We start from the raw sequence: 20,704 nt of genomic DNA, 5'->3' as shown, positions 1-20,704 counted from the left end.
GCCGGAAGTAACCAGGGCATGTTGGTACGAAGTTCTGCAAAGTTATTCTGGAATGGAGTCCCGGATAGAATAATCCGCTTTTTGGTACGAATTCAGCAAAGGCCTTCCAAATAGCGATATTCGGAAGGCTCTTGCTGAACTTTGTACCAAAAAGCGAATTATCCTATCTGGGACTCCGTTCCAGAACAACTTTGAAGAGCTTCGTACCATCATGCACATGTTACTTTCGCCTAATGATGAAGACATGGTTTTGTTGAATCCTTTGACACTAGGCAACCTACCGACCCCTCGGCGATCCTCTCGAACATGAGAGGAAGAAGAGGGTCATCTAGGGGTCGAGGGTTCCAGGGTCGTCGAGGGTTCGAGGGGTCGAGGATCGCCGAGGGGTCGAGAGAGGTTTCCTAGTGTCAAAGTATTGAAGAAATCCATGCCTTCATCATTAGCCGGAAGTAACCAGGGCATGTTGGTACGAAGTTCTGCAAAGTTGTTTTGGAATGGAGTCCCGGATAGAATAATCCGCCTTTTGGTACCAATTCAGCAAAGGCCTTCCAAATAGCGATATTCGGAAGGCTCTTGCTGAACTTTGTACCAAAAGGCGGATTATCCTATCTGGGAGTCCGTTCCAGAACAACTTTGAAGAGCTTCGTACCATCATGCACATGTTACTTTCGCCTAATGATGAAGACATGGTTTTGTTGAATCCTGAGACACTACGCAACCTCCCGACCCCTCGGCGATCCTATCGAACATGAGAGGAAGAAGAGGATAAAAAAAGAAGAGGAAGAAGAAAAAAAGAGGAGAAGAAAGAATAGAGGAGATCTTCTCCTCTATTCTTTCTTCTCCTCTTATTTTTCTTCTTCTTCCTCTTTTTTTTATTGGGAACGAGGGTCGTCGAGGGACATAGATGTAGTGTCGTCGTTGTCGATATATACCCCCTCCCGATAGCTTACTATGATTAGGTAGCAAGTTCTACGTTTGGCACTAATATATCCATCTATCATGTTTGAATAATAATTGCCATGTTGTAAATATTTGTAGAAACTATGGACACCGCCCTAGACGAAGCAACAAAAGAAGCGTTGTTGAGGGACATAATCGCAGAAGGAAGTGATGCCATCTCGTTGTTTCTCAACGAAACCGATGGTCTGGAAGGACAGGGTGAACAAGCTGGCTACGGTGACCTAATGCCGGTGCAAGAAGAAGAACATGAGGACGGCTCCGGTGACCCAATGCCGGTGCAAGAAGGAGACCGTGATGACGGCTCCGGTGACCGAACCGAGTCCGGCCAGGTATATATATTAGTTAAGCCTATGCTGACTAGCTGATTGACGCATTCATTGTTTTGGTATGTACACATATTAATTAAGTCTTTGTTCTTTTTTCTATCCCTCCGAATCGAGCACAACTTCGGTAAAGAGACGAGGCCCGAAGAAAAAGTTGAGCTCGGATGAAAAGTTTGAGATCATAGCAATCGCGCCCGACAGCCAACCTATTGAACCCCTCCGGACAAAGAGCGCATTTGTTGCTCAGTGCGGGGTTCTGGTTAGGGACAAGATCCCGATAAGCATCCAGCAATGGTTTAAGCCAGCTATAGAAGACCCTGAGGTGTCTTATGTCAATGATATGCAGAAAAATGATCTTTGGACTGAGCTGAAGTCAAATTTCACCCTACCGCCTGAGGATAATCCAGAGAACCCAGTTAAAGAGAAATTAATCAAGTCTTTTGCTCTGAAGAGGATGGAAGAACTATTCAGGAGGTGGAAGAAAGAGCTGAATAAGTTTGTCGAAAAAAATGAGACACCAGAATTCAAGGGCAGATATGAGAAGATCAGAGATCACTGGCCCGCAATTGTGGCCCACAAGACATCAGAAAAGAGTAAGAAGATGTCGGCGACAAACAAGCAAAATGCTGCGAAGAAGAAGCTTCACCATCGCACGGGGTCAGGTGGCTACCTCGTAGCCCGGCCTAAGTGGTCCAAGAGTGAGAATGATCTGGTTCATAAAGGGATCGAACCAGAGACAAATAACTGGCCAGACCGTTGCCGGACTTGGTTCTTCGGGGCTGGCGGAACCCTGGACCCTGAAACAGGGAAGTGCATTTGGACGAACGATCAAATGGACATACCAGTCAGTAAGCTTAAGCAGTATATCGAAGCAGCGCAGGAAGGGACGTTCTTTCCAGACAGAGAGAACGACGAGCTCACAATGGCCCTCGGGAATCCTGAGCACCCTGGACGGACACGAGGCACGCCAGGCTCCGTTCCGTGGAAGGTTGGGTTTCCGGATGCAGGCGGTTACAAATCCCATGAGAGGAGGAAAAAAGTGCAGCAGACCCAAATGCAGGCGCTGCAAGCAAGGGTGGACGCGATAGAGGAACGAGAAGCAAATCGCAGCAAACGTACTGCCGAAGCCTCCCCGCCATCTCAGCGCAGAAGCAGCGTGGCTTCCACCGAGCTGCTTCAGCTAGAGCATGCCTTGACGGCTCCTGCCAGCTATCCCGTGGATGCTATCACGGAGTCTCAAAATTGCCACCTTATGACGCAATGGATGAATTTGAAGGTCAAGGCGGCTGTTGGCTCTGTTTATCCTACTGAACCCGGCGCAACTTTTCACCACCGGCCGATTCTAGAAGGATATGCTAGGGTGATGGTGGATGAGATAACGGAGGGATTTGAGGACCTCCAGCTTGACCACCCTACCGGTGAAGGGGAGACTCAGCTGGGGTCTGCTCTGAAGACTCCATGCCTATGGCGGAAGGACCTCATCAACCTTCCGAACTGGACGCCACCACCTCCTCCTCCTCCTCCGGCGAGTCAGGGCACTCCGCCTCCACCGCCTCCTCCTCCTCCGGCGAGTGACAATCAGGGCCCTCGGCCGGCTCCTTCTCCGGCGCGCGGCGGCACTCCGCCTCCTTCTCCGCCTGCGCCGACGCGCCCGAGCAGCCCGCCTCCTCCTTCTCCGCCTCGCCAGCAAGGGCGGAAGAGACCTGCCGCCGCTGCAGCTGCTCCGGCGCGTCGTAGTCCTTCTCCTCCGCCGCTTAAGCAAGTAAAGAAGACAACCGCTACGTCTGCTCGGTCGGCGTCTAGCAGTACAACCAGAGGCGGGAGGACATACAGATTCGGTCCTTCTCTGAAGACTCCAGAGAAGTTACCATACGAGAGGACCCAGGAGGAGAACGCCGAGATCGCGCGAGAAGAAGTGAAGAAATTCTTTGAAGGGGTGAAAGCAAAGAAACATCCACCTCCGGAGGAGAAGGTAGATCGGGTGAAAGTGAAGCGCACTCTGGCTGCCCTGACAAAACCACCGAAGTCTGATTCGCCGAAAGGAAACTATGACCGCATTATTGGAAAGGAATTTGCCGAAGCGGAGCGGTCGGGAAGTACTGTCAGTGATCAAAGGCTGAAACAACGACGAGCTGGGAAACAAATTGCCCAGCTCGGCGAACAAGCGAAGCAATCGTGCCCCCCGCTCAAGGTGCCTAGCCACAACGTCGATAATGATCCGAGGATGGTGCCCGGTTATAGCAATCCTGCAGATTACCTTCCCGACGAAGTACATTATGACCCCATGGACGTGCAGATACAAAGATACGAGTACGGGAAGCCTCTCGTCAAAGATGAAAGATCTCTATCAACGATGATGCGAAGATTGCATGATTGGTACTTGAAAATCTGCAGAGACTCTGGGGGGAGGAGTACTTTGTATGCGAGAGTTAAACCGGAGCATGACCTCGTTGGAATTGATCTGTTGCCTGTTCCATTTGAGGAGTTCTATCAGTTCTTCAATCAATTGGCCCTTGATAAAGCAACTGTCACCTGCTACTGTCTGTAAGTAGTACTACTTCTGTCATTAAGTTTCTCTATATAGCTTAGCTCTTTCATTGCATGTATTTATAATCATCCTCACTATATTATGCAGATTGAAGATCATCGAATTGAAGAAAAGACAAGTCGGTGATATTGGGTTCATTAACACAAATCTCATAGATGCAACTCAGGTTAAATTTCATGCCGCAGAAACCGAGGCCAGCATGCTAGAATCGTTGATAATAAATCAAAACAAAGATATAATACTCTTTCCTTACAACTTCAAGTGAGTGTTACTGTCTTATGCATATTCGGTTTCCCTTATATATTAGTCAAGGTTATAGTAATGTAATTGATGAGTTATGCATGCGTGTGCAGTTTCCACTATATTCTCCTACATATTAAGCTTGAGCAGGGACTAGTAACCGTCTTAGACTCAAGACGAAAAGATCCCAAGGACTATGCAGACATGACTCAAATACTCGAGAAGTAAGTTCAATCGATCATTATCCACCATATCAGCAACTTTGTTCATTTCCTGATATATCAAGTAATTGTTTTCTTTGTCCGGCAGGGTTTGGAGAAAATTCACCAGAAAAGCTCCGGAACTGCCGAAGGAGCTGCAATTTAGACACCCGAAAGTAAGTACTAGCTATAGTAGCATTTTAAGCGCATCTACTAGTCATTCAAGCGCTAGTTTCATCAATACCATTTGGCATTCTTGCTTATCAGTTTGATTAACCTCTATTTCTTGTAAAGTGGTTGTGGCAGCAACAAGGGAATGATTTCTGTGGTTACTATGTTTGCGAGTCCATCCGCCACACGACCTGTGAGCGGGGCTACACTGACGAACAATATGAAGTACGTAAATAACAACATTCACAATTTTATTTTATTACCATCATTTGTGTTGAGTTTCATTCATTCATATATATATGTATTGACCCCCTTCTTTAAATTAGATGTTTCGGAAGCGGGATGAACTCCTAGCACCAGCTCGCATGCGAGGAATTCAAGAGGAATTGGCGGCATTCTTTCTTGACCACGTGATCCCTGAAGACGGAGAATTCTATGTTAACCCTGAGTCCGTATGATTATATTTGTAAGAGATAATTACTGTATATATGTAGCCGGTAGTGTCAGATAGATATACGAGAACTTGTTGTTCGACCAATCTCTCGGAGAAGGAGAGGTGGTCGATATCACTTCTCTCTGTATATATGCATATATGTTCATGACGATCTTCTGTTTCCTTCGTTTGCTTACTAGCTAGCTAGCGTGTCTAGTCCTCTCTATATACGTATGTATAGTACGTAGCGTCGACCAAGCACAGACATAACAGAGGACACTTCTCTCTATTAATTATAACTAGCTAACACAATATATGAAACACCTAAATTAACCCCCTAAAACCCCCAACCCCCCCCCCCCCTTTCAAAAAAAAAACAAAAACCCCAGCCACAGAAGTGCTGACGCGTGGATGCCTATTGGTCCCGGTTGGTGCCACCAATCGGGACCAAAGGCCCTCCACGTGGGCAGTGCGCAGAGCCCAGTCAGGAGACCCTTTGGTCCCGGTTGGTGCCGTGGGCATTGCGCAGAGCCCAGTCAGGAGACCCTTTGGTCCCGGTTGGTGGCACCAACCGGGACCAAAGGGTCTCCTGACTGGGCTCTGCGCACTGCCCACGTGGAGGGCCTTTAGTCCCGGTTCTGGATTGAATTGGGACTAAAGGGTGGAGGTATTAGTACCGACACTTTAGTCCCGGTTCCTGAACCGGGACTAAAGGCCATTACGAACCGGGACTATAGGCCCTTTTTCTACCAGTGGCATGTCATTGGAAATGGTGATATATTCTCATTTACATCAGTTTACATGATTTACATGATTAGTATATACATCAGTTTACATGATTTACAATTTTAGCAAAGTTTGCTTGTGATACACATTTTAACTTGTAATGGTGTAATCAAAATATTTTCAAATAATTACAATTCCTCACTTTTCTCTAAATTTATACCACAAAGCAGGAAGAACTGCCAGCAATAATCAGGAAGTATGAAATCTAGGCGTTATAGAAAATTATCAACTATTATCAAACATTTATATGCTCCCATTGTTTTGCATAGCCTATGGAAAGGAAGATTCCCAACAGTGGTAAGGGGAACAAGGTAAAACTTCTCAAAAAATCTATTATCTTTCTTTCACGTAAATGAGGTGTTGCAACTAGCTCAATTCTGCAGGAGCTTGGGATTTTTGAGAGCACTTCCAATCATTAACTAAATTAGGGTCTTCAGATTCCACCTTAGTTCCCGATAAAATGAATTATGCTCCAGTTTTTACTTTTCAAAATCTCTAACTTTTGGCCCAACTTTCAATGGTCACCTACCATAAGAAGTGCTATTCATGGCTGCAAAACATTGATATTTCTAGAAGTTTTTAACGCTCTGCATATACCTTTTTTGTATCTGGCATGATACCTTTTCAATACTTGCAACCATTCCATAATTTTAATAGCTATTTTTTCTGTCTTCTGCAGTGGCTCAACCGGAGCATATAAACTGTTATATTCACATTTGCTGCTCTTCTACGAATGTCTGACTGATCCCTCTTCTTTGATCTCAAAATTCAGATGACAATTACTCCTATCTTTAGAATCAGTATATTTGGTTCCTGATTGTAGATGCGTAATGGTTGATGACTATGCATTCATATTGTTTATGTAGTTAGTGAAAGGTCTGTATAATGCATAGTTTACATTGAACTGATAGCTGATAGACAAGGTAAACTGTAGCATGAAATCGTTGTAATTCATGAGGATACATGCAAAGTCAGCATTACTTATGCTCATAGGTCCTAACATTTTTTGTAATACATTTACTTGCTTAATTAATAACCTCTCTACGTCTCTATAGTAGATGCGATGTTTGATTGATCAGTCTAACAGTGTCTGATCACCACTAAAACAACCTATGAAGTGATTTGTTAAACATAATGGAACACATGGTTGGCAGGAAATGTATATACGTATATGCCCTTATGTGGACCTGTATTAAATTTCTTTGGTGCTAATGCGTGACATTTGATACTTGACAGCCTTGGATATTTACTGAGATAAAAGAACAAAGGGACTTGGATATTTACTGAGATAAAAGAACAAAGGGACTGGGATATCACATTTGGTGAGACTCTGAGTATTCTGAAAGATTCAATGTGCTTCTGTCTCGAACACTAGGGCTCTAATATAAAAGGTGAGTCCTCTCATCTCTGAGAGTATGTAGAAATTAGGACATTTGCTTTTTCATATTTTCACAGGGACGGTATAATTATTGAAAACTGATGTTGGGTGTGATTATGTACAAGGAAGAAGCTTTTGACTTGTTGAAGACACAAGGTCTAGCATGTCTCACCTTGATGTTAAATATGCGTTTAATGGGCATTAACAAGCTTTGGATATAAACTACTTTTGCTTTCTTGGCGGCGGCTCTTGGAGGGAAGGAGCATCATGTTGTGAACATTGTTATCTTGAAGACACAACTTTTTGTTGGTTAGCTGGCATTGTTTGATAAAGAAATAGTCAAATGTCGTTTATGTTGCATGAGGTTTTTTAGAGGAGCTCATGCATTCTGAGGATTTCTAAAGGCTTTGGAGTTGCTAATTTGAACAACCCATATGATTAATGGAAGCTCATGTTTGTGTCATCCATTGCGGCTAATTATAGCAAACGTGGATGGCTGGGTTTTGAATTCAGCCTAAGAGTGTGCCCCCTTACTACTTGCCCCCAGCTGTCATTGCAATCTGGTGTAGTTTGGGTTTGTATCCTTGTAAGACTGATTTTTTCATGTTACTTTTTGTTGGTTTGATTTTTCTGGTGTTAGAACCCTTCCACAACACTATAATAAAGATTTTGTGTGTTTCAGCAAAATACAAACCAACATTTTTTCTCCATGATATCAGGTGCGTCTATAAAAAATAGACGTTCCTCAATGCTTGAAAACATTGCCGCTGAGGTGCTTATTTAGGCTATGAAAATAATATGTTGATTACGTGGGTGGGTTGCACGTGCAAGCTTACTAGTAGAATTAAAATAGACCTTGCTGTTTTGCTGGACTGTTTTTGTTTCAAAATTGCTAGACTAAATACATGCATAAATATCAATGCTAGACTTGCCCAGATTGTTTTTATGATCACTGCATACCTATAGATTACGATCTTGAGCTGTTCGTTATTTGATAAAGGTCAGGGCGATCACATCTGTAACTTACTAGGAGCACTAGCAGCTCACCGCAGGTAACCAGGCTGCATTCTTGGCCTTAGTTACTTGCAGAATATGTGGTGTAATGATCTTAGTTATGAGGATGTGAGATGTTATGCAAGATTAGAGCATCTCCACCCGTTCGGCCTCCCAGGACGTCGAAAAAACGCTTCCGGGGGCCGAACCGGCGTGAACTTTCGGCGTGGGAGCGAACGTGTTCCCAGCCGTCGTCTCCAGGTCGCTCTCAAAAGTCCAAAAACGACACAAAATTCGGCCAAACTCGGCGATTTTCATTCAAATTTGTACAAAAACAAAAACATGATTTAAAACTACATAAAAACGGCCACTACGCCTAGCCCTACTACGTCGCCACTGCTGTACGCCTTCTACATGCCGAGGAGCCTGTAGAACCGGGTGTAGTCGCCGCCGCCCCCGCCCTGCCTACCGCCGTCACTGCTGCACCCCTGCCCAGGGTCGCCGACGCGCGGGGGGTTGGTCGGCCCGGGCTCGACCTCGTCGTTGTTGCTGAGGACGACGACGCCGCCCTCATAGCGGTCGTGGCGCCGAGCTTTGATCTCCGCATAGGCCCGGCGCCGGCGCTCCACCTGCTCGCGAAGTAGTCCTCCTTCGCCCACTTGAGGGCGATCTCGTCGTTGGCGGCCATGGCCTCGTGCTCCTTCTTCATGGGGAGCAACCCCGGCTCGGTCTTCAGCCGGACGAGGCGGTAGGAACGAGGGGAGGGGCGGCCGCCCTCGTTGATGACAAGGGCGCCACTTCGGGTGCGGCGCCCAAGCGGTGTCTCCTGCGGCTCCGGCTTGACTGGGCAGAGCGCTGGCGAACCGGAGGAAAGATAGCCCAAGCCCGACGAGGAGGAGGTCGCCGTCTCCATTCGACGCGGCGTCCAGGAACTACCGCGGCGGCGAGAGAAGGACAGGAGTGGCGGGTACTCCAGGCGCGGCGTGTTGTCGGCCTCGATGTGCTTGAGGACGGCCTCGTGGGTGCGGCCGGGAACGCCCCACCATTCGCGCCGCCCGTCGGCGTTGAGGCGGCCGCGGGGCAGGGCGCCGTTTGCGGAGGCGACCTGGTCTTTGTGGCGGCGGTCGAAGTACATCGTCCACAGCGTGTGGCTGTCGGCGGCATACCTCGGCTCATTCCGTTGCTCCTCCGTCAGCGACGACCGGATGCGCGCTATCTCGGCGCGCCGTTTCGCGTCGGTGGGCACCGGGACGCCGCCGGCGTTCAGCCTCCACGAGCCCGGCACCCGCATGTCCGAGGGCGCCGTGTAGTCGGCCTCGTAGAGGAGGCGCATCTCGTCCTCGCGCAGATGGTGTTGGCCGAAGCCGTTCGCCGCTGCGGCGTCGCCTGGGTAACGCTCAGCCATTGCTCGTCGGCGGGGGGAAGAGTGGGAGATGTGGCGAGAATGGCGACTGTGGCGTTAACCGACGGGGAGGTCGGCTTTTATAGCCGAAGATGGGCGGTGAGAAGCTGCCCGCTGGGTGCCGCGTGGCGGGAGCGGGCGGATGCGCATTGCGGCCGCCTTCACTGCGCCGCCCGTAAGGCATCAATGGAAGGCTGACCTGCGTGGCAGCCTTGGCATTGATGCTCGCGGGAACCGAGGCAATGAGGACAACGAAGGCGGCGAGTCACTGACTCGGCAGGCCCATTCCCGTTCGCATCAAAAAATTGTTTCCCCGACGCCCTCAGGCGTCGGGTTCGGTCTGATTCCGCCGACGCCAAAATCGGTCCGAGATGGCGAAAAATGGATTTCTGGGAGCGCGGCTGGGTCGAATTTTTGGCACCGACGACAAAAAAGGGGCTTGTTGGGGGTGCGGTTGGAGATACTCTTAGCTACATCAGCTATGAGTATTGCTGCATCTGCGATAAATTGGCTCTGTCATGTAAAATAATACACCCTACTCTTGTAACTTACAATGGAATGGAAACTATATAAGAATTAAAAAAAGTGTTGTCAATTCAGAGTGCTCTAATGACAATGTTTTCCCTAATTCAATCTGTGGATATGAAGAAGAAGAAGAATAGTGATTTATCAGTACTAGTAAGTATGCACGTGCAACGCACGTATCATAATTTTTTTAAAAACCTATTTTAAATCTTAACCTTTTAGTGGGTTTTCTTACCAAGCCATTGAAATATGTTGCATGCCCAACAATGAGAGCGCACATGTAATATACGGTCCACAGACATGTTTTCACAAAAAATTCATGATTACATAATGTAATATATGGTCCACTGACATGTTTTCACAAAAAAAATCACAGTCACATAAATAGATTATATTTTTTACATATTAAAAAAAACATTATGTACTACGCCCTTTGTAAACTAAACTACAAAAATGTCAAGTATTAACGTACAAAGGAGATATTTATTAGAAGAATTGATTTTTTAGAGAGATAGAAAATATTGGATTGTTTTTAGAGAAATAAAAAGAATGAATTGAGTCTCGATTGAAAAAATGACAAATATATTCATGTATTAAATTTTACTCCCTCTGTTTGGAATTACTTGTTTTAGATTTGTCTAGATATGGATGTATCTAGCACTAAAATGAGTCTAGGTACACCTAGACAAATCCAAGACAAGTAATTTAGAACGGAGTAAGTAGAAAACATAGATAAAAAAAAGAGATACGACAGAGGAGCCGCCCCCTCACACCGTCACCTACCTTCCCACCGCCCCTCACATTTCTCCCCGTCGTTCCCCATTCTTCCTTGGTCGCCAGCTCCCTCTCTCCACCCCACCCCTTCCCTTCGTCCCCACCGCCAGCAAGAAGTTCGCATCCCCTTTTCGTCGAATCCGGTCGCCCAAGTGGGCGAGGAGGTCCCCCAGCTCGGCATGCTCGCGAGCATCCCAGCGTTAGGCTCCGTCGGATGCGCGAGACTTCCACGCCCCTGCACTTCCAAGCCATTCTTCGAATCCGTTTGCCGAAGTGCCCAAGGAGGCGCTCGAGCTCGGCGTATTCACGGGCGACCCAGCGCGAGGCGGGCGCGGAGGCCCGCAACAAGCTAACAAGGAGCGGGCGTGGGTGCACAAGAATATCTGGGCACAGTTCGATGCATCCACTGGTATGAGCAAATCAATTGTTGCTTCCTTCTCTCTGTTGCTTGTGGAATGAGCTAATAGATCGCTTCAAAATGCTCTGAGCTTGAGCACACAAAGGAAAGGTACAGCTGAGCCGTGGAGATGTGCAGGAGCCAGTGAGATACGGCCACCTCCCAGCCAGCTCACCAGCCTCCGCGAAGATGTGTAGGAGCCAGTAATATATGGCCATTGCATGTTCTCACATTTTATCTCTCTAATTGATTCTCACGGCTCAGCTCCAGCTTTCCTTAGTGTACTGATTGATTATTTTGCAATTTGCACAAGTCAATAATATATTAATGTTATGAAATGAATTCTCATCTCTGTATTAACCATCAGGATTAATTCTGACTTGATCTTAGTCCTTAGACATTACTTCGTGTCTGGATTATCCTATCTTTGCAATTAAATTTTAATTCATACTGTACGTTTACCATGTACTAATGTACAAATGTAATTTCAATCAGGTGTGCCTCTGTGTGATGTGCTATTCAAAATCCCTCTACATATTTCCCCCTTCTTAAATTGTGTTATTCAAGATACAATGGCACTCGATAATGCTTGCTAAGAAGGTCTGCAATATGAACTGGACTGTTGCTTGCCAGATGACTGGAAGATGGGTACTTCATCCTCTCTTTTTTTGTCAAGCAAGATAAATAAGGTTCATGCATTGTAATGAAAACTGCAGATTTAGCTAAACTCAACTGATGGTGTAATATATCTTCCTATGAGCAGCAATAATGATATATTCTTAGGAGTAATAAGGCGTCGCTGCATAAATATACTTGACTTTCAAATGAGTGTGTCAAGAGGTTTAATTAGCGTCGATCCCTACTCTAATCATAGCTGGATATCTCACTCCTGTACTATTTGAAACTTATCAACTAGATCTTCAGAATAACAGAAATTTGCTAGATAAGCTAAAGTTAGAAGGGGAAGTAAACATTAAACATTTCAGATAGTGAAGGTGAATATCTGATATGTCATCATTGTGTGTTTCCCGCTGTAGATAAATTTGCTTGCAGGGCTCTTGATGATATATCCACTTTCATCAAATGCTTAAGGGTATGGTCACTTGGAGAAGACATAGCTATGACTACAAAGATCTGTTTTTTCAAGTGACGAATTGTAACCTTATATCCTTTATTACTTGGAATTGAAAATCACTGGAAGCAATCCGTAATTAATTTGGAGAGAATCTCTTATTCTTTTCTGTCTTGCTCCTGTTCAACATAGGTTGTACTCCCTTTGTAAAGAAATATAAGAGCGTTTAGAACACTTAAGTAGGGAGTATATCTTTATCATTATCATGGTATATTATTGCCATTGAGGAGTCTTCCCATGTAGCGTTTAGATCACCATCAGGTGCAGACATACCCTTTCTCCCACATACTACAGCAGTATCCCTCCAATATGATGTATAGAAATTATCATGGTATAGAAATTATCATGGAGTATATCTTTATCATTATCATGGTATATTATTGCCATTGAGGAGTCTTCCCATGTAGCGTTTAGATCACCATCAGGTGCAGACATACCCTTTCTCCCACATACTACAGCAGTATCCCTCCAATATGATGTATAGAAATTTGCTTGCTAAGAAACTATCTTTATCATTATCATGGTATATTATTGCCATTGAGGAGTCTTCCCATGTAGCGTTTAGATCACCATCAGGTGCAGACATACCCTTTCTCCCACATACTACAGCAGTATCCCTCCAATATGATGTATAGAAATTTGCTTGCTAAGAAACTATCTTTATCATTATCATGGTATATTATTGCCATTGAGGAGTCTTCCCATGTAGCGTTTAGATCACCATCAGGTGCAGACATACCCTTTCTCCCACATACTACAGCAGTATCCCTCCAATCTGATGTATAGAAATTTGCTTGCTAAGAAACTAATCAATAAAGGGCAGCCCCAGTGCATGTAGCTCCCGCTTGCGCAAGGTCTGGGGAAGGGTCCGATCACTTTGGGTCTATTGTATGCAGCCTTTCCCTATATTTCTGTAAGAGGCTGTTTTCAGGACTTGAACCCGTGACCTCATGGTCACAAGGCAGCAGCTTTACCACTGCGCCAAGGCTCCCCTTCTTGCTAAGAAACTAATCAATAATCTATGAAATTTAACTGGATTAATTAAGGATCAAGCCACTCACCTTGTGGCTACAATCCACCAGATCCATCTCTCCACGTTCCTGCATGTGAAGAATTGATCAATTCTTTAAGTCAGAAGTACTGCATACCTTATACATGAAACCCTTACTAAAAATTCAGAAGAATAGTTCTCAAAAAAAATTCAGAAGAATATGCAGAATATCCATTTTTATTGACATAGATATCTGCAGTCCTAGACAAAATGTGACCATAATCCACACTACTACACATGAATTACTATATAGCTACCTTATGGGGCCTATATGCCTGATCCTCATATCTTGTTTGGCGAAGAGTTCACCAGTTGCATTTAGTCTTGAATGGAGAAGATTGCGCATGTTATTGTACAACTGGGCAATGGTGTGGAGCTCCATAAGCGACGGCGACGACTCTAGCTGTCCTTCTGGCCTACGCATCCCAACAGAGAAGCTTTAGAAACTAATCTGTTTACTCCTCGTTCAGGATCAGTAATGAACATATTATTGCACAAATTAATTTACCAAAACCGGGTTCTCATTTTTGGTGATGAAACTGTAGCAACATGGGCATGGTTTTTGTCAATACTACAAAAGAGGGGGATATTTGATCATTGCAAACACCATTGATGCAGGCTTGACACAACTGGATTATAGATCAATTATCTTCTCACTTCAGTAACACCATGATCTTGTACTTGCTTTTTTGAAAATATTGGAAGAACAACCTATGATCTGGTACCAATTTTTGGCACAACCATTAATTCCCAAAGTGATTCACCAGAGTGCTTTATGCTTCCCAACAGGTATGCATTGTACAATATGGATTTCCTCTTAACCGATTGGAAGCATACCGCAACATGGATGCACACAAGGGCTAGCCTAAGCATGCAGGTAGATGGATTATAGACGTCTTGTTAATGCTGGTGCAAGGATGCAATATCCATGAACGAGCGCAACGTCGGTGGATCTGTATGTTTGAGTTCAGAATTTTGAAAGAAAGGGGATATGGGAAACAAGAAGAGGGGAGCTCTACCTTGGCTAGGATCCATAACGGCGAGGTAGCACCGCCGACTGTTGGGACCAGGTGTTGGGCGTCTGTTGGGCGTTGCCGCCGCCGGTGTCGTGGGCAGGCGGCTTGGGGTGCTCGACAGCGTAGGTGGCCTCGATGGCCTGGAACTCAACCTCGCTCGTCCGCGACATCCCAGTAGAATTCGTCGGCGTCATGGGCGGCGCAGCCACCGGAGCTAGGGCTGGGCGACGTATGGAGGTGCGGCGGCGTTGTGCGAGAAAAAAAAATCATGATGCCGATCGATCTGAAGGGCAGAGCGTGTGCGGGGCAGACGTGGGTCAAGAGCTGAACGTGTGCGGGGCAGACGTGGGTGGCAGAACATTGAATCTGAGCCATCCAATCGGATGGCAGACCGCTGAATTAATCTGTGCTGTTAGATTTTATTAGATGTAATTGATCGTGGGGTGCAGGTTATCTTGTGTACATTTTATGGTGTGGTTGTAGGGGAATTCATGTTTGCTCTTTTAATAGTAGTGTAGAAGTGTTTTTTTTGAAACAGAGGCAAAAGACTTGCCTCATTCATTAATAAAGGAGGAGAGTTTTAGAGTACAAATTAGTGACTCCACAACATAGCCCGTCCGTCAATAAAAGGGAAAATAACAACTACTCTCGCGGCATGATAATGCTCAGGTGCCTAGCTCCTGCGGTGACCCAAAGTTTGGCTTCATCTTGGATTAGTTTTAGAATGTAGAAGGGGGGCGTTGATTTCTTACTAAAAACTCTAGCGTTCCTCTCATTCCAGATGACCCAACCGACAAGCATAGTAAGGGAAGCCATGGCCTTCCGATTCGCCGTATTGGGCTTCGACATGTTTGTCCACCAATATTTGATGCTGCGCTCCGCCTGCCATTGATGGATCTCGAGAGCCCCTAGGCCAAGCCACTCCTTTACCAATCTCCATACGCGCAAGGTGAATCTGCGCCGAAAGAAGAGGTGCGCGGACGTCTCGTTTGCCCTTCTGCAGAGGGTGCATAGGCCGCAATTCTCCCAACCTCGCTTCTCCAATCTATCCCCCGTCCATATCCTGTTTTGAATTGCTAGCCAAGAGAAGAACTTGACCTTGGGAGGTGCCCAAACCTTCCAAATAGTCTTGTTCATGGTTGTCGTCGTGGAGCCCAAGAACTGGATCCTATAAGCAGAGGCCGCCGAATACTCACCGTTGGCCTCAAATTTCCAGGATATGTCGTCATCAATGTCCGGTGAAAGCTGGAATTGCTCCAAGTGGACCCAAAGGTCCACAAACTCCACAATGTGGTTGATCGTTAGGTTGATGGAAGGATCGATCTTGTGCACCCAAGCATTGTCTCGCAGAGCATCCCTCACCACCCACTTCCTTCGCTTGGAGGCTGTGAAGATGAGGGGGGCGATATCCTTAGGTTTTTTCCCTCTCAACCATGGTGCCTCCCAGAAGGGCGTCTTCCCTCCATTTCCCACGGTAATGACAGTGGAGGCGTAGAAGAGGTCCATATCCACCTCAGAGCACGGGTTTCCTAATCCCACCCATAGTCTAGTCGGGTCCTTCCACTCCACCCACGGCCATCTCAACCTTAGAGCTCTTGCAAATTTCCCCAATTGCAGCACTCCAAGCCCGCCGAGATGCGTAGGGAGGCAAACAGTCTCCCAGTTGACCTTGCATTTTGCACCTGAAGTTTGACTCTGAGCTGACCACAGGAAAGCACGCTCAATTCTATTGACATTGTGTAGCATGCCGGCGGGAATGTTCAGGGAGGTGATGTGGTAGACGACTTGTGAAGTGAGGACCGATTTGACCAAGGCCGCCCGGCCTATTGTGGTGATGTTTCTCCCTTGTCATGGAGGAAGCCTCGCAGCCACCTTGTCCTCAAGGTGTTGGAAGTCCACCCTTTTCAGCTGCCAGATGGATAATGGGAGTCCCAGGTACTTCAATGGGAAAGAAGTTCGCGAGGCGGGCAGACTGTGGAGTATGTCGTCAAGGTTTAGGTTGCCACAGCGAATTGCGACAACAGAGCTCTTCTGAAAGTTGGTGGACAGACCGGTGACCCCTCCAAAGGCACTAAGGATGGCCGCAAGGTTGGCCACGTCTTCCCGTGAGGGGGAGATGAAGATCGCTGCATCGTCGGCATACAGGGAGGTACGAACAGTAGATCCACGCCCTCGGATTTTCTGCAGCAGGTTGTGACTTGTGGCAATGTCGAGGAGCTGCTGCAAGGGGTCGATCACGAGGACAAAGAGTAGGGGTGAAAGGGGGTCCCCTTGTCTGAGCCCTCGACCATGGCAAATGGCGGCCCCGGCAATACCATTGAGGAGGACGCGCGAAGAGGACGTGCATAAGAGGGCTGCCACCCAATCCCGAAAGCGGTCCGGAAATCCCAACCGACGGAGTAGGTCAAGGATGTACTCCCATCGTACCGAGTCAAAGGCCTTCCGGATATCCAACTTGAAGAGCAAGGATGGAGTTTTGTTTCTGTGTAGGCGTCGCGCGAGGTTTCTCACGTACATGAAGTTGTCGTGGATGCTTCGTTTCTTGATGAAAGCACTCTGCGCAGTGGAGACAAGGTTGTTCATGAAAGGGCAAAGGCGGGACACCAACACCTTGGCGATGATTTTAGCAATAGCATGGATGAGGCTAATGGGGCGGAAATCCCCGATCTCCTCCGCCCCATCCTTCTTTGGTATGAGCACAATGTTGGCCGAGTTGAGCCAGTGAAGATTTGTCGTTTGGAGGCTACTGAACTGGTGAATGACTCTCATTACATCAACTTTGATAATGTGCCAACATTTCTTGAAGAAGCTTCCCGTGAATCCATCCGGTCCCGGGGCCTTGTCGCCCGGCATAAGATCAATGGCCGCTTTGACCTCGTCTTCAGTGATGTTATCATCAATGCCAGTGAGGTCAACCACCCTAAGGTTCAGGTTCTCCCAGTTTAGATCCATCGATCTGGGTTGTCCCCCTCCCAGACTGCTCGCAAAGTGGTCATGGATAATTTCCTCTTTTTCCTCATGGTCCGTGATCCATCCAGAATTCTTCTTGAGCCTGTGGATGTGATTCTTTCTTCGCCTTGAGTTGACCCTGAGGTGGAAAAATTTGGTATTGGCGTCTCTCTTCTTGATGCTAGCAATGCGAGCACATTGCTTTTTGCGCGCCCTCTCAACCGCTGCCAGGCTGACGACACGACGCTTGAGTCGAGCCCGAAGTTCCCTTTCTCCCACCGAAAGGATGCGCGTCTCTTGGGCAACGTCAAGACGAAGGATGACGAGGAGGGCCGCATGAAGATGCAACTTTGCCTTGGAGAAGAGTCTGTTACTCCATTTAGACAAATGACGCCCCGTTTGCTTGAGCTTATGGAAAAGCCGTTGGTATGGCTCCGTGTGGGCACACGGCTCCTCCCAAGCCTTGGACATGGTGTCAAAAAATCCTGGGATACAGGACCAGAAATTCTCAAATCTGAAGCATCTTGGTCGCTTCGGTCCCCTGTCATCAGCAAGGAGAAGGGGGCAATGGTCTGATAGCGAAGAAGAAATGGCGTGAAGCACATGAGAATCAAAATGCATGTCCCAGTCGGCGTTGCAGAAAACCGAGTCCAGCTTGCACAGAGTAGGGTTTTGACGCTCGTTACTCCAAGTGAAGCGTCTGTTCTGGAGGTGGATCTCTTTTAGTTCACAAGTGTCTAGTGTAACACGGAAGCGGTTGAGGCGGCTGCGATTGATGTTCCTGTTATTTTTATCTCGCGCTCGGTAAATCTGGTTGAAGTCGCCCATGACAATCCATTTAGTGCCATTGATGGGTTTTTGAGCGATCAACTCACTGAAGAAATAATCCTTTCTGTTGGAGGCCGTTGGACCATAGACACTAGTGATCTTGAAAGGGGTATCGGAATGAATGACGTTGACCGTTGCGGAAAGGCAGAACTCAGTGATGTGGACATCGGATATGCGAACGACACTATCATCCCAGAGCATGAGGAGGCCCCCTCTGGATCCAGTGGCCGGACGCTGAGCAAAGCTACGGAGTCTATTACCACCAAGGTAGGAGGCGACGTACTGGTCGACGTTTTCCATCTTGGACTCCTGAAGGCAGACGATGTGGCATGAGGTGGAGGCGATCGTCTCGTGCACAGTCGCATGTCTGTCCGGGTCATTTAGCCCTCTGACATTCCAGCACAAAAAATTAACCTTTGTAGAAGTGTAGATAGTAGTGTAGAAGAAAAAGTTGGCAATGCTTCTAAAATGTATTGGCAATGTCTCCATTGCGATGCACGGATAATTATTTAGTAATTAATAAAGATGAATGCATATATCAATTGATGGAGAGACCGGGCATTTTGACCTCCTTTTCCAAAAAAAACACTAGAACCTAGAGGGGATGGCACCGGCATATACGAAAAACCTAGAGGTGGCCGAAAGCACTTGACTCTTCGATCCCTCCATGGATAGTTGTTGATGATTTCAATGAGATTATATATTGGAATGAAAACGAAGGGTAAGCTAAGGTCCCAGGCTCCCAGCGTTGTAAGCAAAACAGCCTCTCCACTACATTCTAAATGTATACGGCCGTATTATAAGAAATCTAACACATGTACTTCCTCTGTAAGAAATATAAGAGAGTTTAGATCACGCTTTTATAGTTCTTTAGAAGGGAGTACGTATATATGGAATATTTTTATATACATACGTATTAAAATAATTTAATTAGACGATACAATAACAACCGCTTCGTTATCTTTTTCTGCAAATCAACCTATGATTGGATGGTTAAATAAAAAGTGGTATCCCCGCCAGGTTTCAAGTCTCGGTGCTCGCATTTACCTTGAATTTATTTTAGAATTTTCGGCGATGCATTTTCAGTGGAAAAAGATGTTCCCGTCGACTGCGAGTCGTCTACGATGACTTCGTAAAATCTCAAGATGATATGCCGGCTCAGTCTCTCTAAGGTGTTCATAAAGACATGGTGTTTGTGTGTGCATTCATAAAAATAAGTGTGTGTGAGACTATATATATATATATATATATATATATATATATATATATATATATATATGAGCGTTTGCGTCTGTAATAATGTGTTAAAAAAATATTAGTTATCTCTTCCTCGGTTCCTCATATGTTGACTCGTTGGCTCGTTGCTTGCTTCGTCTGTACGCATTGGAACTCTTGCGCGATGAAGACTTCACGAGGCGATTATTAAGCCCGCAAGGACTTCGAAATTCCTGAGAATGGCTTAATTAGCTAGCCAGTTCTACGGTCAAATCAAGAGTTCAATACACGAGAGGCCATGTCCATAGGTTGCTTCGTCGACGCGTTCTTGCTGGCCATGTTCTACATCGTGTGCATCGGCAGCACGGCCGTGATGGTCAGCATTTTCATCGACCAGGTGCGGAGGCCCCACAGCATGGGCTCCATCGTCAAGTCCTCGTTCTTACTCATCTTCTGGGTCATTTTCTTCGCTGTTACGTGCACGGTCTTGTGCTGCTTCACCTTCTCGCAGTCGGCGGTGCGTCCATGCCTGGCCTCCGCCTCCGGGGCTCTCCGTGGCGCGGGCCGGCTTCTCTGCCTTTCGTGCCGGTGTGCGGGCGCCAGGCTACGGCGCGGAAGCGGCGGCGGCGGCAGCGGCAGCGCTCTGCCGCAGTTTCTGGACCAGACATCGAGTCATATGCCCGTGCTCGCCCGGGAGCCACCGGTGCATGGCGGCGCGTGGGTGGCGACAGCGTATGACATCCCGGCAAGTTTGTATATCTAGCCGTCTGTAGCTCTGTGTGAGCTGCATTTCTTTTTATCCTTTTGTTTACCTGGAGATTGTGGAACATTGTTGGCACTTTTGCCTTTTTTTATTAATAAGATGGCCGTATGCATCGTTTTGATGCAGAGGCCGAAGAGACCTCCTTTTCGAAAAAAAACCAGCAGTGCATCGACCAGTGGCTGCATGAGCACTCGACGTGCCCGGTGGCCGGTGTGCCGGTGCGTCGTCTTCGCACCGTTACCGGCCGAAATGCAAATGGTATGAACGTATGAGTGACGCTGGTGATGAGATGTAAACGGAGCGAAGAGAACTCAAAGACGTGAATGTACTACTGCATGCGAGTGAGGCTTCTCTGGTCACAAGCATGTAAAGGCATTTCCGATCAATCTCTAAAAGATAGCGGAGTATCCAGCCGAGTAAACTTTAGTGGAGTATTTAAACTCCACTAAATTTTGGTCGATTCTAGCCAATCCCTTAAACCTAGCGGAGTAACACAATAAATTTGCATAAATTTAATCTAATTTCAATGAAATTTGCATGCATTTAAACATAAGTTCAACATAAATAGTTTTGACAACCGAACATTCACCATAAATGTAAACCTAAACTAATCTACACTA

At 46.6% G+C, this 20,704-nt stretch overlaps 1 protein-coding gene and 1 pseudogene across 1 annotated transcript; one reads left to right on the top strand and one right to left on the bottom strand.

The window, feature by feature from the left end:
* Positions 1–8,417: 8,417 nt before the first annotated feature.
* On the bottom strand, positions 8,418–9,437 carry LOC147980961 (uncharacterized). The gene has a single exon (XM_087515815.1). It carries the CDS (start codon positions 9,435–9,437, stop codon positions 8,418–8,420), a length of 1,020 nt encoding a protein of 339 aa, XP_087371941.1.
* Positions 9,438–19,619: 10,182 nt separating this feature from the next.
* Positions 19,620–20,348, top strand: LOC147980960 (uncharacterized; annotated as a pseudogene).
* The last annotated feature ends 356 nt before the right edge of the window (positions 20,349–20,704 follow it).

The sequence above is a fragment of the Triticum urartu genome, chromosome 3A (genome assembly GCF_056163025.1).
Source record: "Triticum urartu cultivar PI428250 chromosome 3A, HENAU_Tu73, whole genome shotgun sequence".
Lineage (NCBI taxonomy): Eukaryota > Viridiplantae > Streptophyta > Magnoliopsida > Poales > Poaceae > Triticum > Triticum urartu.
This window is presented reverse-complemented; position numbering and strand designations above follow the sequence as displayed.

Excerpts from the sequence above, each read along its gene's own strand:
- LOC147980961 (XM_087515815.1), bottom strand. The coding sequence starts at position 9,437 with ATGGCTGAGCGTTACCCAGGCGACGCCGCAGCGGCGAACGGCTTCGGC.